We start from the raw sequence: 26,092 nt of genomic DNA, 5'->3' as shown, positions 1-26,092 counted from the left end.
TTGTTTTTTGTTTTTTTTTAAGTTCCCACAAAACAAAGTTTTCATTTAACACCTGTCCACAAAAGCTATCTTACCAATTTCTGGATCTTTTCAGGCTGTTTTCTGAGTAGGAAGCCAAAAGAACTCTAGTTCTGAACATCTGGTAACATTTACCACACTGCACACTGTATCTTGTTCTTTGGCAGGGATTAGAAAGATGGGCAACCTCCAGCTTTTAGAGATTATTGTAGATTCACATGCAGTTGTAAGAAAAAAGTGTTCCTTTGTGCCATTTACTCAGCTTTCCACAATGGTAACGTCTTGCAAAACTATAATACAATATCACAGCCAGGATATTGCTATTGATACAATCAAGATACAGAACATTTCCATTTCAGAAGTCTCTCATGTTGCCTTTTTATAGTAACACCTACTTCCCTTCTCCCCCACCCCCTCCTCGACCCCTGGCATCCACTAAGTTCCGCATTTCTGTAATTTTGTCATTTCAAGAATGTAATACAAATGGAATCATACAGTATATAACCTTTTGGGATTGGCTTTTTTCACTCAGCATAATTTCATCCAGGCTGTTGTGTGTATCAGTACCTCATTCCTTTTTATTGCTGAGTACTGTTCTATGGTATGGGTGTACCAGTATGTTTAATCATTCACCTGTTGAAGAACATCTGGATTGCTTCCAGTTTTTTACTGTTATGTATGAAGTTTATATAAACATTCATGTACAGGTTTTTGTGTCCCAGCTTCCCCTTTGCCTCCCACCCCATGTCCTCAACTCTGTTCTCTACATCTGCATCTTTATTCTTGCCATGTCACCTGGTTCATAGTACTATTTTTTTTAGATTCCATATATATGAGTTAGCATATGATATTTGTTTTTCTCCTTCTGGCTTACTTCACTCTGTATGGCAGTCTCTAGGTCCATCCACCTCACTACAACTAACTCAATTTCATTCTTTTTTATGGCTGAGTAATATTCTGTTGTATATATGTGCTACATCTTCTTTATCCATTCGTCTGTTGGTGGGCATTTAGGTTGCTTCCATGTCCTAGCTATTGTAAATAGTGCTGCAGTGAACATTGTGGTACATGTTTCTTTTGGATTATGGTTTTCTCAGGGTTTATGCCCAGTAGTGGGATTGCTGGGTCATATGGTAGTTCTCTTTTTAGTTTTTTAAGGAACGGCCATACTGTTCTCCATAGTGGTTGTACCAATTCACATTCCCACCAACAGTGCAGGAGGGTTCTTTTTTCTCTGCACCCTCTCCAGCATTTATTGTCTCTAGATTTTTTAATGGTGGCCATGTAGTTTGCTTTTGATGTGAAGTCTAAGAATTTTTTTCCCTAAAGTGCAAAGATTTTCTCCTATTTTTCTAAAAATTTTAATAGTTTTATTTTCTATATTTGTCCCATAAGAGACTTGAGATAATTTTTTATATAAAGTGAAACACTTACTTTGAGGTTAAATTCTTTGCCTGTGGCTGTATAGTTGTTCCAGCACCATTTGTTAAAAAGACTGTCTTTACTTAACTACTTTTGCATCTTTACCAAAAATCAGTCGGGCATATTTCTGTGACTATTTCTGGGTTCTCTAACCTGTTTCATAGATCCATGTGTCGGCTTTTCCACCAAAATACCACACAATATTGATTACTGTAGCTATGTAATAAGTCTTGAAATTAGGTAGACTGATTCTTCCCACTTTATTATTCTTTTTGTGAGTTTAAGTCCATTTGCTTTCCATATAAATTTAAAAACAATCTTGTCTACATTTATAATAAGTATTACTGAGACCTTGATAGGAATTGCATTAAGCCTGTATATCAGTTTTGGGGAAACTGACATCATTACTATGCTGAATTTTCCAATCCATGAATACAATGTGTTTTTCCATTTATTTAAGTCTATGATTTCTTTCATCAGTATTTTGTAGGTTTAAGCATACAAGTTCTACATGTGCTTTGTTAGATTTACCCCTAAATCTTTTTTTTTTTTTGAGTGATTATAAATGGTATTTTTTTTTAATTTCGGTAACACTGAAAAACTACAATTTTTATAGTTGATTTTTGCATGTTTATCTTGCATCCTGTGATCTTGCTGACTTGCCGAACTATCTTGTTCTAGGGGTTTCTTTGTAGATTCTTTGGGATATTCTATGTTCACAATCATGTCATCTGCAAAGGGGGACAGTTTTATTTTCATCGTTTACAATCCATATGTCTTATTTCCTTTTCTTGAGTTACTACACTGGGTAGAACTTCCAGCAGTATATTGAGTAGGAGTAGAAGGGGCAGACATCTGGCTTTGCTCACTATCTTAGAGGAAAGTATTCAGTCTTTCACCATTAACTATGTAGTGTAGGGTGTAGGATTTTTTGTAGGTGTACATTACCAAGTTGAAGAAGTTCCCCTCTCTTCCTAATTTTCAGAGTTTTTGTCATGAATGGGTGTTGACTTTGTCAAATGCTTTTTTTGCACCAGTCGATATGGTCATATGACTTATTTTTTCATCTGTTAATATAGTGGATCACATTTATTGATTTTTAAATATTGAATTAGCCTTGCATCTCTAGAATAAACCCTACTTATTTAAGGTGTGTAATTCTTTTTATATATTGCTGAATTATATTTGCTGTTATTTTGTTAAGGATTTTTATGTCTATTTTATGAATTTTTCTGTAGTTTTCTTGTATACACCTTCTTTGTCTGGTTTTGCTATCAGGATAATAGTAAATTCATGAATAAGCTGTTAGATTTATGTATATAGAGTTGTTCATAGTTCTCTTATCCCTTTGATATCCGCAGTGTCTATGGAACTATACCCTATTTTAATCCTGATAACGATGTGACTTTTTTCCTTTGTTAGTCTTGCCAGAGGTTTGTCTGTTATAGTGTTTTCAGAGAACCAGCTCTTTGTTTCATTGATTTTTGTCTGTTGCTTTTCTGTTGTTATTTTTGTTGATTTCTGTTCTTTATTATTTCCTTCCTTCTACATGCTTTGTGTGGGTTTTTTTTGCTCTTTTTCTAGATTCTTGAGGTTAAAAAAAAAGATTGTTGATTTGAGACATTTCCTCTTTAATATATGCATTTAGTACTATAAAATTGTCCTCTTGGCACTTGATTTAGCTGTGTCACACAAATTTTAATATGCTCTATTTTCAATTTCATTCAGTTCAGTGACTTTTTTAAAAAGTTCCTTGAGACTTTCCTCTTTGATTCATGGGTTATTTAGAAGTGTATTTATTTTCCAGATGTCTGGAGATTTTCTCCTGTTATCTGTTACTGGTTTCTACTCTGATTCCATTGCGGTCAAAGAAGAGATCTGTATGATTTCAATTCTTTTAAATTTATTGAGGCTACTTTATAGCCCAGGATATGGTTTATCTTGGTATGTGTTCCATGGGCATCTGATAAAAAGAGTATTTTGTGGTACTGGGTGAAATGTTTTAAAAATGTAGACTGTATCCTGTTGGTTAATGGTGTTGAGTTTTCCTATATCCTTGTGGATTTTCTGTTGAGTTGTTCTATCAGTTGTTGGGAGAGGGATGTTTAAGTCTGCAACTATACTTGTCTTTTTCTCCTTTCAGTTCTCGCTACATATTTTGAAGCTCTGTTGCTTGGGGCACACACATTTAGGAGTACTATGTCTTTTTTTTTTTATATAAATTTATTTATTTAATTTATTTATTGGCTGTGTTGGGTCTTCATTGCTGCACATGGGCTTTCTCTAGTTGCTGCGAGCGGGGGCTACTCTTCATTGTGGTGCGCAGGCTTCTCACTAGTGGCTTCTCTTGTTGTGGAGCATGGGCCCTAGGAGGGTGAGCTTCAATAGTTGCAGCACATGGGCTCAGTAGTTGTGGCTCACGGGCTCTAGAGCACAGGCTCTATAGTTGTGGCGCACGGGCTTAGTTGCTCCGTGGCATGTGGAATCTTCCCAGGACAGGGCTCGAACCCATGTCCCTTGGATTGGCAGGCGGATTCTTACTCACTGCGCCACCTGGGAAGTCCAGGAGTACTATGTCTTCTTCATGGATTGACTCTTAATGTCCTTTTCTGTCTCTGGCAAATTCCTTTGCTCTGAAGTCTACCTAATCTGATAATACACCCACTGGATTAATGCTTGCATGACAAATATTTTTCCTTCCTTTCATATTCATTCTGTATCATGTTTGAAGTCAGTTTTTTGTAGACAACATATACTTGGTCATTTCTTTAATCCATTCTGCCAGTTTGTCTTTTAGTTGATTCTTGAGACCACTTGTATTTAATGTAATTGCTTATTAAGGCTTAAATGTGCTATTTTATTTTTTATTTTCTGTTTGTTTTGGTTTTGTTTCTTTTTTCTTGCCTTCCTGTGGATTATTTGAATTTTTTTTGGAATTTACTTTGATTATAATGTTTTTGAGTGTATCTCATATTCTTTTTTAGTGGTTAATAGTATAATACCTAGTTTGATACTCTAGGTATTACATGATATATATGAAGCTTATCACAGCCTAATGGTGTCAACATATTACCAGTTTCAATGAAGTGAGAAAGCCTTACCTCCCTTTACCTTCCCCATTTATAATATACATTTAGAACCACATTAGACAGTTTTATAATTTTTGCTTCAAATGTCAAATATAATTTAGGAAACTCAAGAGGAGAAGGAAAGTGTATTGTACCTACTTGTATTTTTATTACTGTGTTGTTCCTCCTTGATGTTCCAACTCTCCTTTTATCATTTCCTTTCTGCTTAGAACTTTAATCCTTTTCAGGCAGGTCTGCTGGCACCAAATCTTCTTAGTTTTCCTTTATTTGAGAATGTCTTAACTTCACTTTCATTTCTGAAGGATATTTTTGCTAGATACAGGTTTCTGGGTTGACTGATGAGAAATCTGCTGTCATCCTAATTGTTTTTCCCCTATAGATAAGATATCGCTTTTTCTCTTGCAGCTTTCAAAATTTTTTGTCTTTAGTTTTTAAAAGTTTCACTATGGTGTATCTTGATGTGGATTTCTTTCTGTTTACGCTTTTTGGAATGTGATTCAGTTCCTGGATCTGTAAGTTTCTCTTCTTTTGCCACATTTGGGAAGTTTCAGCCATTATTTTAGTACTTTAACTGCCCTTCCCTCTTCCTCTTCTTCCAGGACTCTAATAAAACAAATGTTAGATCTTTTGTTAACAGTCATACAGGTCCCTGGTACTGTGTTCGTTTTTTTCATTCTATTTTTCTGTTATTCAGGTGGGATAATTCTGTTTTCTATCTTCCTCCTTCCTTCACAGATTCCTTCCTTTATCCCTTCCTATCTGCTGTTGATTCTGTCTGTTATTCTGGTTTTCTCTGTCTTTCATTTGTTAAAATTTCCATTTGGTTCTTGATATCTTCAATTTCTTTGCTGAGCTTTATATTTTTTTAATTTGTTTCAAACATTCTTAATTGTTCATTGAAGCATTTTTTATAATAGCTGTCTTAAAATCTTTGTCAGAGAATTCCAACATCTCTCATCTCAGTGTTAGACATCTTGTTTTTGTTGTTGTTTCGTTTTTGAGATCTTAGCTCTTGGTATGAGTTTTTTTTTTTGTTTCTGGGTTTTTTTTGTAACCTGGAAATTTCCCACCTTGTATTATGAGACTAGATCTTATTTAAACCTTCTCTGACTGCTTCTGACACTGCTTCATTGGGGGGGGGTGGAGGGGGGGGGAACTCATTACTGCCAGGTGAGGGTAAGAAGTGCAGGTTCCTCACTCTGTCACTAGAGAACAGTGTGCACACACGCATGTGCACACACACATCTGGGAATGGGGGTGATGTTCCTCATTTCTTCTGGGTGAGAGTAGGAGTTATGGCTCCCTACTAAGCTTTCATTGGTATCTCCCTGGCTGAGAGGGACTAGAAGGCCTCATTACTACTCCCCACATGACCTCCATGGACACCACAGGAGAGTATGTGGCCTGATTATAGGCCTGAATCTCAACTATGCCTCCTTTGATACCACCCGAGAGGGGAGGGAGAAAGGTACTTCATCACTGACAACCGAGGTGAAAGTCCAGGCTCCCCATGCAATTTCCAGTGACGCTTGGGGGACGGCTCCTTATTAATGCCCAACAAGAATTAATGTCCCTGTTCCCTAATCACCCTTCTCTGACACTACTCTGGTGTGGGAGTTGGAGTGTCTTGTTACAGTCTAGTGAGGGTGGAAGTCTACCTGGCTTAAGCAAATACGGGTCGGGATGAGGACCAAAGTTTTTTCTATGTTGGCCTGGAGTACAGCAGTTATTGTTTAAGTTTTCTGTTTAAAAGAGGGCTAGGCTTCCTTTTTCCTAGCCCTTTGGCTAGAGAGGGCAGACTTTTGGCTGGGGCTGGGGAAGGGCTTTTCAACTGCCCCCACTGGCATTTGCAGATTGCCAGCTTCTTCAGCTCCAAGTTTTTTGATATATGAGACCCAGAAAAGAGACAGAATCCACGACTGTGCTATTTCTCGGGTCCCAAGGGCCCTAGCTAATATACTTTCTCCTCTCTTCTTTTTAGTCTTATGTTTATTTTATATGTAATATCCAGGGATTTTAGTTGTACTTAGTGAGAGGAATAGGGCAAAGCACATCTACCCCATCTTCCCAGAAACACAAATCCTAAACCTCACTGTATGATATACTTACAGGATTCTCTGTTTCTTTGACTGGTTAGTGATATTTTATAGCAGCCAGAAAGATGCATCTTAGCTCAGAAGCATGGCTGGTTTCATAACTAGCATAGTACTTGGTATATTAAATAAATGCTGAATAAACATCTACCCATATCTATGTAGCAAACTAGTGACTGCTAAGATCTCAAACTGTAAATAAGTTTGAAGTTGATATTAGAAAATGATGCAATAATTAGGTTTGGAATTTTATGCAATTCAGTAGTTGGAGGGTGTGGAATCAGTGCTTCATGACTTAAGTGAGCAAAAAGTAACTATAATGGAAGTATCTAACCTGGAACCTATCAATGATGGTAGTCACAGCAATACCTGAAAAATTGTGACCTTCAGTTAATTCCTGGTATTTTTCAGGTATATTATGTGGGGTGTGTGTGTATATATGTGTATATATATATAAAATTTATAAAGCTGTGAAATAAAATAGGAATAAAGAGCATTTTTGGTAACTTTTAGGTGTTTATGGAACACTAGTTGCTTGAATGTTGGGCTAATCTAAAACCTCTGCTGCACTGTTTGTAGCAGACATCAAAGAATTTTAATAGAAAAGATAGTTTATAACCTGTTACTACTAAACCAAAGATTCTCTGAAGTATAGATAGAATTTTCAAATGAGACTAAGATAGCAAATAGAAAAGAACTGATGCTTTCCCTTGCATGTGGAAAAAATAACTTTTTAAAAATGGCAGTGATACTCATGAACATACAGGATAAGGACAAAAGAGGAGGGAAGAATAAATGCAAAAGAGGTAAAGTTCTATACATGGTTGGGAATGCTGGAATGGAATTACCATTGATAGTATTTGTTAATTAAAATGGTTTCACAATAGTAGGATACACTGTGCCATAAGCTTGAATTTCCTACTTAATCTTCCCGTAAGCTTCATGAAAATTTCATGTGTTTCGCAGCCACTTTAATAATTGATGAGCTAATAAGAATCATCCAGTTTATAAGATTTCATCTGTTTTAGAACTAGCCAGGATAGATTAAGTAAATAATGTGGTATATTCTTAGATCAGAATTAACTGAGCCTGGGTCCTCCATTTAGGATATGTGAAAATCCCAGTGATTCAGAAAGGTTCTTTGACTTCCTTATCTTCACTTCTCTGCTGCCCCCAAGTTAGCTCAAAAGTGTCATATGTTCAGAAGTTTCTGGTAAGTCTCTGTGATTACACTTTTTGAACTGCAGAATGTACAACTCCTGTAACTTCCTTTTACAGTCTTTAGATCTCTGACTTTTGCATTAGTGTTGTTGATTAATAAGTGGATGGTGTTTGTTAATTAATAGAAACTTTGCATTTACATAGAGACAGTAAAAGGACCTGTAGTAGCACAGGTCTAAGTTGCATTATTAAGTACTTATAGGAAGACACCAGTGATCTCTTTCCCATAAAACCCTACTACGCATTGGGACTTTAACACGTGGCTTTGCAAGGTAACAGAGCAAACTGTCTTAAAACTGGAGATTTAGATAGACAGGGCCTTTGGTTCTCACAGCTATCATTAAAAAAATTGAATTCTACACTGTAGAATTCTTATTAATGACCTGGGAGATTGGGGGGTGGTGCCATATAATTACATAATCAGAAACTTATAAAATATGAATAATTTCAGGTAAACTTGTTTCAGTTCCATTTCATAATCTGTTCTTGTTTTGATTACCTTCAACTAGCCTAAAGACATTTGTATACAGACTGACTAACTTTTTACTTTTAAATCAGGTGACTAATAAACGTACCAAAAGAATATGGCTGCACAAATACCAGAATCTGATCAGATAAAACAGGTAAGATATTACAATTAAGGAAAAAGGATTTTGCAAAAAATTAAGGCACTTCTGGATACAATCGTGTCAGTGAGTGATCTCACAAAATAACTATATTTCATTTTCACGGATGTTAAGTGATATGAAGCATATTTATTTTTCAGATAATTTGAAAGATAATCCAGGAAATAACAAATATTCAACTAGAAAAATCTGACTAATAATGTAGATCATGTTATATCCATTTAAGGTAGCAAAAGAACCTTTGATTTCAAGTATTACAGAATATTTTGCCTAAATACATCAGTAAAACATCTTTGTTTTAAAAACCAAATATTAAAGAACCTTCTGATTTGTTTGTAGTTTAAGGAATTTCTTGGAACCTACAATAAACTTACAGAAACCTGCTTTTTGGACTGTGTTAAAGACTTCACAACGAGAGAAGTAAAACCTGAAGAGGTATGAAAGTGTTGCCCACTAGAAATTCTCTGAGCTCATCATAAACAATATAAATGGGATCCCCCTAAGTATTTTGCTTGTTCCTCGTTACTACAGGAATTTAGGCTACCTTTTATGTGTTCTATTGCTCAGAGGAACTGAGGCAGCCAAGGACCCATGGCATTGAGTTTAACCATGCCAAACTTACTATCACAGCCACACTGAACTATGGCAGACTTTTTTAGAGATTTGCTGAATATACTGGGACTTGCTGAATCTTTCCACAGCAGAGATTCTCAGTAATTAGCTTTCAGTCAAGATGGCCAGGCTAGAGAAACTTGACATGGCTTTCCTATCTGACTCTGAGAACTCAGATTAGTTTTGGAAAAAGCAGAGCTTGAATTTGGTAGCTCATATTGACCAGGTGGTCTCTGAAAACCTAATCCTATTAGAAGTTTTAACTTTTAATATCCTCTTCAAAACATTTATATATTGGCTAAAAGTAACATAAACTTCCTCCAGTGGAAGATGTTGGTAGATATTCATGCCAAGAACTTAACATATAACCAGCAATTGATAAGTATTTGTTAAATAAAGGACGAAGTTTGAGAGAAGTTAAGTATAATAGTCTTATTAAAAAGTAAAAAGTTGAAAGTTAAGAATGTTGAGAATAGAGTTTCTCATTAAAAAGGAAAAAAATCTGCTACTGGGCCTACGTTTTAACAATCAGAATAAGAGATGTGAATGTGGGATTTCAGTTAATATTGAAACATACCTGCAAAAAATCTAGCCCAGAAGGCAGGGACTTATCATTGTTTTTAGTACCTCCAAACTGGTAAGCATTCAGTATATATTAATTTTTGTAAATGGATGAAAGTATTAACAATTGAAAGCTATGATCACTTGCTACTCATTAATACCATATAATTCTCAGATATATTCAAAGAAAAGTACCCACTCTATTATTTTAGAATATATGCAGTTTTTTGAATTAATATTTTTGTGTTGCTTGTTGGATCTTATTATTTCTAGACCACCTGTTCAGAGCATTGCTTACAGAAATATTTAAAAATGACTCAACGAATATCGATGAGATTTCAGGAATATCATATCCAGCAGAATGAAGCCCTGGCTGCCAAAGCAGGACTCCTTGGCCAACCCCGATAGAGAAGTCCTAATGGATGGATTTTTGATGAAAGATTGCCAACACCTGTTGCACTGGAAATGAGGATTCACCTGATAGAGTCCCCTGAAAGCAGTAGCCACTATATTAAACCATCTGTCATGACTATTTGGCAAATGGAAACCACTGGGTAAACAAAAGTGCTATTTACCAGAATAATCAAAATAGAAGGTCTTATTGTTTGATGAAGATAATAAGATGCAACACTTGTTGAGGCCTTAAGATTCAGCAGCTTGGTCACTTGATTAGAAAAATAAACCATTGTTTCTTCAATTATGACTGTTAATTTTAAAGCAAAATATGTGTTCAGTCATGTATGAGATAGAAAAAAATTTTTATTACTAAAGGTAAAATAAATGGAAATATCACTGAGCAGTTGTTTATACTATATAGTACCATAGTATTCTGACTGGACTGTGGATATGCTGAAGTGTTTTTCAGTCAGGATCATCCTCCAAGTATTCCTGTTCATTCATGTCTGCCTCAAATTGCTGGTAAATACATAAAATAGTTACTACCTAATCAATTTAATGCACGATCTTTTTCTTACCTCCCTTGTATCAGGGTGGGCACTACACATTCTTATCCCAGCTACATTTTCATATATCTTCAGGAAACATCCCATCTGAGACTAGCTTGGAAATGTTTAAAAGTTGATTATTGTGCTTTAGTGGAGACTATATTGCTTTGTGTTTTATTCAAAAGCTGAGAATCCAACATGAATGATTCCCCGTCAGACCAACAATTTACAGTGTACTCTCAGCCACTGCATGTAATCAATGTAATAAAAAGTAAACCAAAGTTAAAGTAGTGTTTTAGAGCTAAGTGAATTCTAAAATAAATCTAAGTAAGCATTGCAGGAAACTCTAGCTGATGCATGAGTACACGCAGCAGTTTGGTATCAAATGATATCCATCCATAAGCCAATTTATTAGTAGGTATCAGTCCATTAATATTTACCAATATAAACTTGTATCTAAGAGAACACTAACTATCCTAATATGTTTAAATTTACCAAAGTAAATTTCTGTGTTTTGTCATATTGGAAAGTAGAAGTATTATTCTGCTTTGATAATTTACAGTTTTCTGTATTACATCTAATTTTTAAGCCATTAGGTCATTTAGCTAACAATACCATTTAACTTATAGGCCTCTGTTGACACTGCAGTCAGTCAGTAATTGTGACTCTTTGAAAGTACAAAGATAAACAATGTTAACTTTAAAGTTGAAATGTTGAAACATATAATACTCAACAACATATACAATTCATTACAGTCAAAGGAACAAGAAAGAATAAGCTTGTTTCATCTTAAGAAAAACAAAAATTCAGAGGTTTTACTCATTTAAAACCTTGGGCCATTCACATATTGATACTTTGCTATTTCTATGTAATCAAGCCCAACATGGTTATTTACAGTGTTCATTTCACAAAGATAATTAAATATGTGCTTACCTGGCAAATAAGGGGAATTTTGCGCAACAGCATCTCAAATACCTTGGGAGGAAGTGTGTGTTTGAAAACTTTCAGAAGTTCCTGTGGTTGCCCACACGCCAAAAGGGCATTGCTAAGATGTTCAACCCCCATTCGATGCTCTCCTGAAACAGATTGATAAGTTTAGAGCAGAATTTTAAAGTTCCTCAAAATATACATTCTACAAACTACCAAGAAAGCACCAACCGTTAAAACTTAAAAAGCATATCAAACTAAAGACTATTTAAACAAGCCTCAAAAAGAGTAAAGACTATAAAGGGGAAAATGTTGAGCTGCCAATTAGATTCACTGTGGTCAGGCTGCAACATGAATAACTTTCTGACCCAAATTACTATTTAAAAGTGCACTCTTAGACTTCCCTGGTGGCACAGTGGTTAAGAATCTACCTGCCAATGCAGGGGACACAGGTTCGATCCCTGGTCCAGGAAGATCTCACATGCCGCAGAGCAACTAAGCCTGTGCACCACAACTAAGCCTGCGCTCTAGAGCCCAAGAACCACAACTACGTGCCACAACTGCCGAAACCTGTGTGCCTAGAGCAACCACAATGAGACGCCCGTGCACTGCAGTGAAGAATAGCCCCTGCTCTCCGCAACTATAGAAAGCCCGCAAGCAGTAATGAAGACCCAACACAGCCAATAAATAAATGAATAAATAAAGTGCACTCGAATTGGAAATGTTCATGTTCTGCAATTTGGGTATGCAAGAGGGAGGTACAGAGTTTTTAAAAAAGGCTAGGGTCTGCCGTTACTGATATGAGTTACCTTTAACTCTACATATGTGATTGATGACATATTAACAGATGAAACACCTTGATGTTCTAGCTAAATGAGACTTTTAAAACACAGATTGTATTATCTAAGAGCTGAAACAAGATTTAGTGTAACATGAACTGCATATCCAGGGGAAGAGAAGAGATTTATGAACTGATTTCTAGGTGGTTTTAAAACGAGTTTTAGGATGACTGGCTGTAAAGTAAGAATGAAAATTTGTGAAGAGTGGAAATTAGTGATAGAATCTCTAAGTTAAAACATGTAATCACTTAGTCTCACTACCTCATTTTAGGAAACAGGCAAAGATCAGTGAAATAATTTAAGGTTTCAAAGCTAATTAATGCCAGAATTAGTAGTAGAACCTAATTTTCTGAACCGTGAGACTACAGTGTGCTGCCTCTCTTCAGGTGTTATGTAATAACAGAAGTTGACATTTTGACATATTTAATATAACTAAGTAGGAAATAAACACTTTGTATGGAAACTTTTAAAGAAAGAAAAAATATAATAGTGCCTCTCTCAAGTGGATGGAGCTAATGTGACCTAAAAACAAATAATTTGGTTAATTAGGCCAACCAACCAAAAAATCCAATCAAATCAACTAATCAGAAATTTCTATTAAAATTTTTGGCTCTGTGGTCCCTCTGGTTATGTAGACATAAATACAACTGAGATGACTACTGAACTACCTGGCAGCAAAGTAGTAAAAATTGGGGGTGCTGGCAGAAGGGAATGGAGAAAACTGAGATTACAGAAAACTGGGTGAAAAATTATTGCATTATAACACAGGTTCTCAACCAGTGTATTGTAATAACCTAGGGAGCTTTAAAGAATACTCACCTATATATCTGGAGAAAACTATAATTTGAAAAAATACACGCACCCTAGGTATTTTATTCTTTTTGTTGCAGTGGTGAATGGGATTGTTTCCTTAATTCCTCTTTCTGACCTTTCATTATTAGTGTATAGAAATGCAAGAGATTTCCATGTGTTAATTTTGTATCCTGCAACTTTACAAATTCACTGAGTAGTTTTCTGGTGGCATCTTTAGGATTTTCTATGTATAGTATCATGTCATCTGCAAACAGTGACAGTTTTACTTCTTTTCCAATTTGGATTCCTTTTATTTCTTTTTTCTTCTCTGATTGCTGTGGCAAGGACTTCCAAAACTATGTTGAATAGTAGTGGTGAGAGTGGACATCCTTGTCTTGTTCCTGATCTTAGAGGGAATGCTTGCAGTTTTTCACCATTGAGAATGATGTTTGCTGTGGGTTTGTCGTATATGGCCTTTATTATGTCGAGGTAGGTTCCCTCTATGCCCACCTTCTGGAGAGTTTTTATCATAAATGGGTGTTGAATTTTGTCAAAAGCTTTTTCTGCATCTATTGAGATGATCATGTGGTTTTTATCCTTCAGTTTATTAATATGGTGTATCACATTGATTGATTTGCGTATCTTAAAGAATCCTTGCATTCCAGGGATAAACCCCACTTGATCATGGTGTATGATCCTTTTAATGTGTTGTTGGATTCTGTTAGCTAGTATTTTGTTGAGGATTTTTGCATCTAAATTCATCAGTGATATTGGTCTGTAATATTCTTTTTTTGTAGTATCTTTGTCTGGTTTTGGTATCAGGGTGATGGTGGCCTCATACAATGAGTTTGGGAGTGTTCCTTCCTTTGCAATGTTTTGGAAGAGCTTGAGAAGGATGGGTGTTAGCTCTTCTCTAAATGTTTGATAAAATTCACCTGTAAATCCATCTAGTCCTGGACTTTTGTGTGTTGGGAGATTTTTAATCACAGTTTCAATTTCATCACTTGTGATTGGTCTGGTCATATTTTCTATGTCTTCCTGATTCAGTCTTGGAAGGTTATACCTTTCTAAGAATCTGTCCATTTCATCCAGGTTGTCCATTTTATTGGCATATAGTTGCTTGTAGTAGTCTCTTATGGTGCTTTTTATTTCTGTGGTGTCTGTTGTAACTTCTCCTGTTTCCTTTCTAATTTTATTGATTTGAGTCCTCTCCCTCTTTTTCTTGATGAGTCTTGCTAGGGGTTTATCGATTTTATTTATCTTCTCAAAGAACCAGCTTTTAGTTTTATTGATTTTGGTATTGTTTTCTTTGTTTCTATTTCATTTATTTCTGCTCTGATCTTTATGATTTCTTTCTGTCTACTAACTTTGGGTTTTGTTTGCTCTTCTTTCTCTAGTTTCTTTAGGTGTAAGGTTAGATTCTTTATTTGGGATTTTTCTTGTTTCTTGAGGTAGGATTGTATTGCTATAAACTTCCCTCTTAGAACTGCCTTTGCTGCATCCCATAGGTTTTGGATCGTTGTGTTTTCACTGTCATTTGTCTCTAGATATTTTCTGATTTCCTCTTTGATTTCTTCAGTGATCTCTTGGTTATTTAGTAGCATATTGTTTAGCCTCCATGTGTTTGTGTTTTTTACAGTTTTTTTCCAGTAGTTGATTTCTAATCTCATAGCGTTGTGGTCAGAAAAGATGCTTGACATGATTTCAATTTTCTTGAATTTACCAAGGCCTGATTTATGACCCAAAATGTGATCTATTCTGGAGAATGTTCCATGTGCATTGGAGAAGAACGTGTAATCTACTGTTTTTGGATGTAATGTCCTATAGATATCTATTAAATCAAGCTGATTTACTGTGTCATTTAAAGCTTGTGTTTCCTTATTAATTTTCTGTGTGGATGGTCTGTCCATTGGTGTAAGTGGGGTGTTAAAAGTCCCCCACTGTTATTGTGTTACTGTCAATTTCCTCTTTCATAGTTGTTAGCATTTGCCTTATGTATTGAGGTGCTCCTATACTGGGTGCATAGATATTTATATTTGTTATCTCTTCTTCTTGGATTGATCCCTCGATCTATATGTAGTGTCCTTTCTTGTCTCTTGTAACATTTTTTATTTTAAAGTCTATTTTATCTGATATGAGTATCGCTACTCCAGCTTTCTTTTGATTTCCATTTGCATGGAATATCTTTTTCCATCCCCTCACTTTCAGTCTGTATGTGTCCTTAGGTCTGAAGTGGGTCTCTTGTAGACAGCATATATATGGGTCTTGTTTTTGTATCCATTCAGCCGGTCTGTGTCTTTTGGTTGGTGCATTTAGTCCATTTACATTCAAGGTAATTATCAATATGTATGTTCCTATTACCATTTTCTTAATTGTTTTGTTTATGTTTTTGTAGGTCCTTTTCTTCTCTTATGTTCCCCGCTTAGAGAAATTCCTTTAGCATTTGTTGTAGAGCTGGTTTGGTGGTGCTAAATTCTCTTAGCTGTTGCTTCTCTATAAAGCTTTTGATTTCTCCATCGAATCTGAATGAGATCCTTGCTGGGTAGAGCATTCTTGGTTGTAGGTTCTTCCCTTTCATCACTTGACAAATATCATGCCACAGAAAGAATAAAATAGGTAGGAATAAACCTAACCAAGGAGGTAAAAGACCTGTACTCAGAAAAGTATAAGACACTAATGAAAGAAATCAAAGACGACACAAACAGATGGAGGGTCATATCATGTTCTTGGATTGGAAGAATCAATGTTGTGAAAATGACTATATTACCCGAAGCAATTTACAGATTCAATGCAATCCCTATCAAATTACCAATGGCATTTTCACAGAACTAGAACAAGAAATTTTACGATTTGTAAGGAAACACAAAAGACCCCGAATAGCCAAAGCAATCTTGAGAAGGAAAGGTGGAGTTGGTGGAATCAGGCTTCCTGACTTCAGGCTATACTACAAGGCTACAGTGATCAAGACAGTATGGTACTGGCACAAAAACAGAAATATAGATCAATGGAACAGGATAGAAATTCCAGAGATAAAGTATGGTCAACTAATCTATGACAAAGAAGGCAAGGATATACAGTGGAGAAAAGACAGCCTCTTCAAAAAGTGGTGCTGGGAAAACTGGACAGCTACATGTAAAAGAATGAGATTAGAATACTCCCTAACACCATACACAAAAATAAACTCAAAATGGATTAGAGACCTAAATGTAAGACCAGACACTATAAAACTCCTGGAGGAAAACATAGGAAGGACACTCTGACATAAATAACAGCAAGATCTTTTTTGATCCACCCCCTAGAGTAATGGAAATAAAAACAAAAATAAATAAGTGGGACCTAATGAAACTTCAAAGCTTCTGCACAGCAAAAGAAACTATAAGCAAGATGAAAAGACAACCCTTAGAATGGGAGAAAATATTTGCAAATGAATCAAAAGACAAAGGACTAATCTCCAAAATATATAAACAGTTCATCCAGCTCAATATCAAAAAAACAAGTAACCCAATCAAAAAATGGACAAAAGACCTAAATAGGCATTTCTCCAAAGGAGACATACGGATGGCCAAGAGGCACATGAAAAGCTGCTCAGCATCACTAATGACTAGAGAAATGCAAATAAAAACTACAGTGAGGTATCACCTCACACCAGTTAGAAAGGGAATCATCAGAAAGTCTGCAAAAACTAAATGCTGGAGAGGATGTGGAGAAAAGGGAACTCTCTTGCACTGTTGGTGGGAATGTAAATTGATACAGCCACTATGGAGAACAGTATGGAGGTTCCTTGCAAAACTAAAAATAGAGTTACCACATGACCCAGCAATCCCACTGCTGGGCATATACCCAGAGAACACCATCATTCAAAAAGACACATGCACTCCAGTGTTCACTGCAGCACTATTTACAATGGCCAGGACGTGGAAGCAACCTAAATGTCCATCAACAGATGAATGGATAAAAAAGATGTGGTACATATATACAATGGAATATTACTCAGCTGTAAAAAGCAATGAAACTGGGACATTCTTAGAGACATGGATGGACCTAGAGACTGTCATACAGAGTGAAGTGAGTCAGAAAGAGAAAAACAAATAACCATATATTAACACATATATGTGGACTATAGAAAAATGGTACAAATCAACCAGTTTGCAAGGTGGAAACAGAGACAAATGTAGAGAACAAACATATGGACACCAAGTGGGGAAAGCAGGGAGGGTTGGGGGGGAATGAATTGGGAGATTGGGATACCCAACTGTATGCTCTAAATATATGCAGTTTATTGTATGTTAACTGCATCTCAATAAAGGTTCCAAAAAAAAAAAAAAAAAATACATGCACCCCATTGTTCACTGAAGCACTATTTACAATAGCCAAGACACTGAAGCAACCTAAATGTCCACTGACATAAGAATGGATAAAGAAGATATAGTACATACATGCACTGGAATATTATCAGCCATAAAAAAGAATGAAATAATGCCATCTGAGCATCATGGATGGACCTAAAGATTATTATATTAAGTGAAGACAAGTATCATGATAGACACAAATGAACTTATTTACAAAACAGAAAGACTCAGACAGAAAAAACAAGACTTACAGTAACCAAAGGGGAGGTGGCATGGATAAATTAGGAGTTTGGGATTACCATATACACACTACTAAATACAAAACAGATAACCAACAAGGACCTACTGTATAGCACGGAACTATAATCAATATCTTGTAATAATCTATAAGGGAAAAGAATCTGAAAAAGAATAGATATGTATATGTATAACTGAATCACTGCTGTACACCTGAAAGTAACACAACACTGTAAATCAACTATACTTAAATTAAAAAAAAAAGAAAAAAATTCTGACACCTGGGTCCCACCCCAGAGATTCTTATATAATAGGTTTTGGGTTTGATGGGGGATTTAGAGAATTTTAGAAGTAACATATAGTAGAAGTATATAACCCTAAAAGTGCTAATTAATTTAGGGGCTCACAGAAGTAATGTTATCACCTTTGAGAGATAAAATTTAAAAACTCAAGTTTGCAATTTTTCTTTTCATCATCTCAATATTTGTAACATTCACTTTATGTCTAACTAAACTATTACATGGTAGCTCTTAAACATAAAGTAAATAAAAATGTAATAATTTATATTTTTCTTTTGATTTATAATTCATAATTTTCCTCTCCATATTGATACTATCCTGACTCAAAAAATGAAACATTCTTTGTATTTTAATTGCCCCTATATCCAGGGAATATCCTTAACTAGGGATTAATTCAGATTTTGTATATGTAATTTGGGGGCCCCTTTTAAGAAAAAGAATATAAAATTAAGAACACAAATTGGCAGGATCTTTCCCAGAACCTTCAAAGAGGCCAGTGGAAATATAGGTCCTTAAAGCTTATGCTTCTTCACCTTGTGTAAAATCACTCCTATTTATATCATTTAAGTTAGTTCTAACTATTCATCTTGTCATTAATATTTAACAGACTTCTTAGTCCATTTATAAAAGTACCTAGAAGAAAAGATTTGTACTGAATAAAGTACTAGAATTTCAAATTATGATGATTAATGTGCAACACCTTTGAATGGCTTTTTCATTTCTCAAAATGTTTAAGCCACTGGATTAAAAAAAAATCTTGGTTGTTTCTTTGAGTTGTCTAGGATTTTTACTTTCTTCTTGCTTTTATAAATCCTGGAGGATGCTACCCATTTAATGCAGGGTGAAAAAATGTTTCCAAAAAAGATAAAAGAGAGAAGCAAAAACAGCTACAGGCACTGTGATATGCAAGGGACTTTGCAAACTTGCAAAAAAGACATATAAATGGATTTAATGCTCATTTATCCATCAACATCATTTATCCCTTACATAAGAAGCCTCAAAACAAATTATTTTTCTTTCTAGAGTTTAACACCTGAATAAAGACATTATTATATACAATATTTATAAAATGTTTTTACTATCTACCATCATTTTACCTAACAATATTATGAAGTTCTCTCAAATCTATCTAGGATTAGGTGGGGATAAATTATAATTCAAAATACAATTCATGGTCATTAAGTGCAAGGTACCCTCCAGGTATCACTACATTAGACATAGTACAAGAATGATCACTCATAATTTTATCATCAAAATGAGTAATTATTAAGAATATGCATAGCAGGGAAATTTTCATAAAGCAGTTAAAATTTTTTAAGTATTGATTCATACAACATTTAGTCATTTGGAAAACTCACTTACTTAGGATTTTATCTGACAGTAAATAAGGTGTTCTTGTATTTAGCTTTTCTCCATCTGCCCACTTCCAAGACTGCAACAAGAACCTGAACACTAACTATAACATCGTGGAGCTGGACAGTGTGACAAAGTGAAAATGCTGGGACAGTTTCTCTTTAACTGAAGCAAGTTGGTTAACACATCTAGTTAGTTATTTGACACACAAATACCAATCCATAAATATTTCCCAAACATAAATTAGCATAAATAACTGCTTACAAAAGAATGTTTACATTCCTACCTCTGGATAACCAAAGTTCTCCCATTCGTACCTCTTGCAGAAAAAGTTGCTGTAATTTTTCATTCTTTGCTGTATCCCACAACTAAAAGAGCCACAGAATATTTAACAATAAGTAACGAATGTAAGGTATATGATTACTGATCAAAATTATTTAACTTTTATTTTAAAAGCACATCTTTAATCTAGTCTCTAAATCCAAGCATGACAAATACAGTTGTTCTTTATATTTAAAACAATTTCTTAAATGGAGTTATAATTTCAGGCGACAAAACAAAACAAAAAATATGGCAGGTGATGGCTGTGACTTGTCATCATGCACATTTGATGGCCTTCCTAGATGGTACCTTTTTAAACCAGCACATCCAGCATTTGCCAGGCTGCAGCCCGGCCAGTTTTATTCTTTAGTTTCTCTAATCCCTTGACAACTGGAACCCTGATTACCATTTTACATCAGCTCTTGTACTTTCATGAGTTATACTGTCATTTAGATCTTCTAACAACTCTGAGAAATAAAGTCAGAAGACTAGGGTAATTTCTTAAATTTAGCTCATGTTACAACTTAAAAAAAAAGTTGAACCCCCCCCCCCAAAACAAACAAATAACAACAACAACAAAAAATGGCATATTCAAGTTTGGTTGAGATGTTTGTAATAATTTCATCCGTATTTTACCCAGCTTGCTAAGTACACAGAGGAGAAATCACACTGTAATCAACTATAACAGAGGTAGCTTTCTTTCTATGTTGCAAATCTATTTTCTTTCCTAGGGTACTGACAGTGCTTGCTGATTTACCAAAGGGCATGGTAGGGGTTGGCAGGGTAGTTGGTGATATTCAGAAGGAGCCCAGAGTCTAATGAAGAGAAAGGACAAGTATGCTTGAGATTAATAACACACTAACAATAAAGTCCAATGTCTCCTGGGGCTCATAGTACATTCCATCTGGTTGGGAAATCAGGGTAAGTTTCTCAGAAAAGATAGCATTTGAGATGTGGAGAAACTGTGAAAGTCTGATGAAGAAAGAGTACAAGTGACACAGAATTGCAGGGAAAATATTAAGTGAGCTTACGTAGCTGAATTATGATAGGGTAAATGGAGCAACAATAATAATTACCAATTATTGAAGGCCAGCTATGGACTGAAAACTTTCCATATATTATTTCTAATCCTTAGGAAAATAAGGCTGTCAACACAGAAGGCACCCATGCTGCCAAGTCCTTGGTGCCAAGCTAAAAGGATCTGTCTTTCATCTGCAGAGTAGGGAGCTACTGCAAAGTGTTATGTAATACACAGCTGCAGTTTAGAAGGAATTTATTCTGACAGTGTAAGAAAAGCAGTGAGACAAGTTAGGAAATTATTATAATATGCTGGGTAAAAGGTAAAACCTGAGGTAGTGTAGGAGCAATGGAACTAGAAAGGGAACAGGGTATGAGACAGAGAATAGAAAAATAAGAATTAGGGATTGATTGTGGGAGATGAGGTTGATACTTAAGCAAGATGAGCTGATGTCACAGCAGGGAGACTAGGGATATCAGAAGCATCACAAGGAAACAGGAGGAGGAACAACAGCAAGGGATGAGATGATGAATTTACTTCTGAACACACGAAGCTGAGGTGCCAGCAGAGCATTGAGGCTACAGATTCTGGCAGGCAGGCAAAATCTGGGCCCAGGTCTACAGCAGTACATCTGAGATCACTTATGGAGCACGGAAGGAGCTTCTAGGGATGAGGGATGATGCAGAATTTGAGAGCAGCGTTTCACAAAGGATGGGCTGAAGGAGCTATTAAAACTGTAGTTTTCATGGGCTCCACTCAGACCCACCAAATCAATCTCTCTGAGTTTGAGCCCAGGAATCTACATTTTAAGTGAGCTCCTCAGAAGATTCTTATAAATTCTGAAGTCTGAGAAACACTGCCCCCATAATCACGGGGATACCCCTGACCTCCTAAATCAGAATGGCTGGTGTTTGGGGCAAATAATCTATATTTGAACAAATGCCCCAGGTGAATCTAATGCAGATTGACCACAGGCTATACTTTGGGAAACAAAAGGGGCCTGGGATGAGGAGGAAGAGACATCTCTCTGCGCCTTAGTTTATTCATCTATAAAACTAGTAGAGTTGCTATGAGGATTATATGAGGGTAAGTCAAAAATTATCCTCACTCTGGCTGTAAATTTAATTAACTTTTAGAAAAGACAATTACATCATTTTTCAACATAATCTCCTTGCTTTTCAATACACTTTGTCCATCTGTCAACAAGCTTTCGTATTCCCTCATTAAAAAATGTTTTAGGCTGAGCTATGAGCCACAAATGCACCACTGTCTTCACTTTTTCATCAGAAGTGAATCTTCATCCTCGTAGGGCTGCTTCTGGGCACCAAACAGGTGAAAGGCTGATGGAGCAAGATCAGGACTATAGGGAGGATGTTTTAAAACCTCAAAATGAAGTTTCTGCAGAGTGTCAACAGTGTGGGCAGAAGTGGGCAGACGTGCATTGCCATGCAAGATCACAATACCCTTGGATAGCAGTCCTCTGCGTTTAATCCGAAGTTAGGCTTCAGCTCTTCAGTAAGCATCTCACTGTAATGAGCACTGCTGATTGTTGAACCTGTTTCCTGATAATGTTCCAATACTGGCCCTTGAGAATCCCAAAAACCTGTTAAGCATCAATTTTCCAGCTGATGGTTGACTTTCAAACTTTTTCTTGGTCGGTGATTGAGGATGTTTCCATTCCATACTTTGCCACTTACTCTTAGGCTTGTAGTGATGAATCCATGTCTCGTCGCCAGTAATGATTCTCTTTAAGACACTTTCACCCTCCTTAGAGCATCAGTCCAAATTTTGTTTGCAGATATCCAAACACTTCTGTTGATGCTCTTCTGTGAATTGTTTCGGTACCCGTCTCGCACAAACTTTTCAAAACCTAAGTCTGTCGTGGATTACTTCATTTTGAGGTGTTAAAGCATCCTCCCTATAGTCCTGATCTTGCTCCATCGGCCTTTCACCTGTTTGGTTGCCTGAAAGCAGCCTTACGATGACGAAGATCCACTTCTGATGAAGAAGTGAAGACAGCGGTGCATTCGTGGCTCACAGCTCAGCCTAAGACATTTTTTAATGAAGGAATACGAAAGCTTGTTGACAGATGGACAGTGCATTGAAAAGCAAGGAAAGTATGTTGAAAAATGATGTAACTGTCTTTTCTAAAAGTTAAATTCTACAGCCAGAGTGAAGATAATTTTTGACTCACCCTTGTATAAAAGAACAATTTTAAAATTCTGCTTCTGCCTCTTCCTCATTTGAAATAATCCAGATCTTCATCATTTCCCACCTATATCATCATTTCTTGCCATTGATGTTCCTGTTTTTGACTTCCCTCCTCCAACCCATACTCCAAAAAAAATAACTGCATCCATTCTCTGAAACAGTCACCATCACTGGTTATCCACCGTGACAGAAAAGTATCAAAACTTTTTGGTTTGGCATTCAAAGCCCTCCACAATAAGACACTAAACTACCACTCAGCTACCTCTTTGGCCACAACACTTTAAATACTGCAATTTCGTGGTCTGTGCCTCTGCACAAGCTGTTTCTCTCTGCCTACAATAAACAACAATATTCAACAAATATTTGCTGGGTGCTTACAATGTACTGGACCCTGTTCTAGGCACTGCAGAGACAATGGTGAGTAGAAACAGACAAAATCTGCCCTCATGGAGCTGATTCTAATAAATAGAAAGCATTAATCAAATAATCATACAAACAGTGTAACTTCAACCATGGATAGGGGCAATGAAGGAGAGGGGCATGGAGCTGATCCAGGATCTGCCCCAGGGAAAGCATCGCTCATGCCCAGCCTTGGATACTCCCTGTCCTGCTTTCTTAACTTTGTCAATTGTACCTTTTTTCTCTAATAGATTCCATCTTGAAACCCCAGAAACCTCTGGCTCCTGCTCTCCATGACCCTTTCATCAGTCAGCATGAATTATCTATTCTTTCTGGAAATTTTATCTCACATCTCTCATCACCAGTTGTCACCGACACCACTGCAGTTCAGGATTTTGATTACCTCTCACCTGTACTGCTGCAATAGCTTCCTTTTCCTCCAATCTAGCACACTCCTGCTTGATCTAACCTAAAAAGTTTTTTTTCTTTCCTTCTTTTTAAAAAAAATTCTGCTCAGAAATCTTCAGTAATTCCCCGCATTGAATGTGAATTCCTTAACCTGGTCTTCAAAGCCTTCCTGAATGCAGCCCTTACTTAGTTCTCCAACCTCACCTCCCACCACCCCCGACTGTAACTCCTTTGCCAAACTAATTTACTGTACAGGCCTGGCAGATCCCCCATTTTGCACCTTTATGTACATTTCAGTTCCCTTCATCCTGGATGTTGTCTCCCCTGAAACCAGGACCCAGATTTAACACATCCTTCCATGCTCATTCAATGCCACCTCTTTTCCAAGTCTTCTGTGAAGAACTGCATGTTCCAAAAACAGCCATATTCCTAGTCCTACATGCACTTCCAGATCCTAGCCTCCTCTCTCAAGAGCTAGAGGAGATTTCCTCTCCACTTGAAATTGAGTGAGCCTCAGTGCATCAGAAGTGGCACCACCTGGCATGCTCCCACATGTTCTCTCTCACAAATAAATGTATAAATAAATACATATAAATAGTTGACCCTTGAACAACATGGGTTTTAACTGCCCAGGTCCACTTACATGCGGATTTTTTTCAATAAATAGGCACTACAGTGCTACACCATCTGCTGTTGGTTGGATCCTCAGATTTGAAACCACTGATATACAGGGCCAATAATAACGTTATACTCACACTTTTGACTGAGGGAAAGGTCGTTGACCCAACCACCGTGTTGTTCAAGGGTAAACTGTGTGTATCAACACACACACACACACACACACACACACACACAAATATATCACAGACTTACTTGCCTGGTGGGGCCCATCTACCATACTGTGAGGAAGACCATGCCACATGGGGAGGACGTGTAGGTGTTCTGTGCAATAGTCCCAGCTAAGTGGCCAGCCAGCATTAACTGCCCAACACGTAAGGGAGTGAGCTTTCAGATGACCCAGCACCTAGCCCTGGGGTCAACCGGGCTGAATGAAGCTGAGTGGAGCAGAAAGGTGCTATCCCCACCCAGCCCTACTCAAACTGCAGATTGAGGAGCTAAATAAGATAATCTTTTAAACCATTAAGGTTAAAGAAGCAGTAGGTAAGTAAAACACCTCCATGATAATCCTGCCCTGAAAGTGATCCTCCACCTCCTCTGTGCTCCTGTTACATGGGGGATATTCTTCCCCCACTGCTAACCTCTGCCGCACCTAGAACAACGCCTCCCTCACAGGAGGCGCTCAAACGGGCGTCGATTGACTGACTGAATGAATGAATAAAAATTCATAGTGGATCCAAAGAACCCTCTGACTGAGAGACGCTGTGAGTTATTGGACCGATCACTAAGATGACTGTGATTATCTTTAAAATCGACTATAACGATATGGAAGTATATGTATAAATAACAGCTGATTCACTTTGGTGTATCTCAAAAACTGGCACAACAGTGTACAGCAATTATATTCCAATAAAAAGCTTACAAAATAAATTTTAAAATGAAACAAATAAAAACGACTAATCAAGTTCCATTTTGGAGAAAAAGAGGGCGCGTTCCGCTTGTGAGCTAGAGCAGAAGCAAGGCCCCACAGGACAGGAGTCGGCGGTGCAGCGCTGTCATCGGCCGCGGCCGGGCCGGGGTTTCTGAGGGTCTGGTGCTGCTCAGGGAGAGCAAAGGCGTCTTTTTCTTTCTTATAAACTAAACGGAGCGCATTTTCCTACCACGTTTACTGTGTAGCTGCCTCTTCACCACCCCAAATGGTTCTTCCTCCGTTCCTTTCCTTCCTTTCCTTTCGGAACGAAAGGCAGGCCCAGCGGAAGCGGGGTGCGGGCAGGCAGACAGGCTCTGGGAAATGGCTGCTGGGGAAGCGGCCACGGGCCCTGCGGCCGAGCCGGGATCTGCTTCGGCGGGAGGTTCCTCACTCTAACGCCACCTCGGCGTCGCTAAAGCACTTCACCTGGGCGCCCCGGCCCTCAGCCTTTCGCTGCTGGGTTCTTCTTTCTGCAAACACAACGTGGCACGTGCTGGTCGGGGGCCGTCCCCACGCCGGCGTGCGCCCCGCGGTCCTCGTCAGCCCCGCCGCCGCCCGCCAGGCCCGGCCCGGCCCGGCCCGGTCCGGCCTGGCCTTGCCCGCCGCGCCTCCGCCGCCGTCTCACTCACTTTCCCGCAGGCGGCGCTTGAACGCGGGGTCGCCACGCCGCTTCCGGTCGAAGTAGACGCAGTAGCCGAGGAAGGCGACCGCGCCACAGGCCGCTAGGGCCGCCAGGAGGCCGAGGACGGTGCGGACGCCGGGCAT

General features: G+C 37.4%; 3 protein-coding genes across 6 annotated transcripts in view; 1 reads left to right on the top strand and 2 right to left on the bottom strand.

The window, feature by feature from the left end:
- The window catches only part of TIMM9 (translocase of inner mitochondrial membrane 9), a 15,878-nt gene extending 5,011 nt beyond the window's left edge, over positions 1–10,867 (top strand). For 2 of the 4 annotated variants that reach the window (XM_057730383.1, XM_057730384.1), the window contains 4 exons: positions 7,729–7,835; positions 8,402–8,466; positions 8,809–8,904; positions 9,916–10,867. In XM_057730383.1, coding sequence (XP_057586366.1) covers positions 8,428–8,466; positions 8,809–8,904; positions 9,916–10,050 — 270 coding nt within the window. In that variant the 5' untranslated portion in view covers positions 7,729–7,835; positions 8,402–8,427 and the 3' untranslated portion in view covers positions 10,051–10,867. The remainder of the gene's footprint in view (positions 1–7,728; positions 7,836–8,401; positions 8,467–8,808; positions 8,905–9,915) is intronic. The other 2 variants (XM_057730385.1, XM_057730382.1) reach the window with 1 other exon arrangement.
- The window catches only part of KIAA0586 (KIAA0586 ortholog), a 130,370-nt gene extending 118,254 nt beyond the window's left edge, over positions 1–12,116 (bottom strand). The window contains exon 1 of the mRNA XM_057730376.1: positions 11,520–12,116. The gene's annotated coding sequence lies outside the window, so the exon portion shown is untranslated. The remainder of the gene's footprint in view (positions 1–11,519) is intronic.
- On the bottom strand, positions 10,504–26,092 carry TOMM20L (translocase of outer mitochondrial membrane 20 like). Its single transcript, XM_057730381.1, has 5 exons — positions 25,957–26,092; positions 25,754–25,797; positions 19,669–19,750; positions 11,520–11,662; positions 10,504–10,557 (listed from the first exon to the last, which is right to left on the bottom strand). Exons 1-5 carry the CDS (start codon positions 26,090–26,092, stop codon positions 10,504–10,506), a joined length of 459 nt encoding a protein of 152 aa, XP_057586364.1.

The sequence above is a fragment of the Hippopotamus amphibius genome, chromosome 4, assembly GCF_030028045.1.
Source record: "Hippopotamus amphibius kiboko isolate mHipAmp2 chromosome 4, mHipAmp2.hap2, whole genome shotgun sequence".
Classification (NCBI taxonomy): domain Eukaryota; kingdom Metazoa; phylum Chordata; class Mammalia; order Artiodactyla; family Hippopotamidae; genus Hippopotamus; species Hippopotamus amphibius.
The sequence above is the reverse complement of the archived record's forward strand: the minus strand, read 5'-3'. Positions and strand labels throughout refer to the sequence as shown.

Bases quoted from the DNA above. Each gene is read 5' to 3' on its own strand.
- TOMM20L (XM_057730381.1), bottom strand. From the start codon at position 26,092: ATGCCCGGCGTCCGCACCGTCCTCGGCCTCCTGGCGGCCCTAGCGGCC. The intron at 11,663-19,668 runs GTAGGAATGTAA...AATCTGTTTCAG, and splicing joins AGAACTTTGGTTATCCAGAG to GAGAGCATCGAATGGGGGTT. The intron at 10,558-11,519 runs GTAAGCACATAT...TGTATTTACCAG, and splicing joins AAATTCCCCTTATTTGCCAG to CAATTTGAGGCAGACATGAA.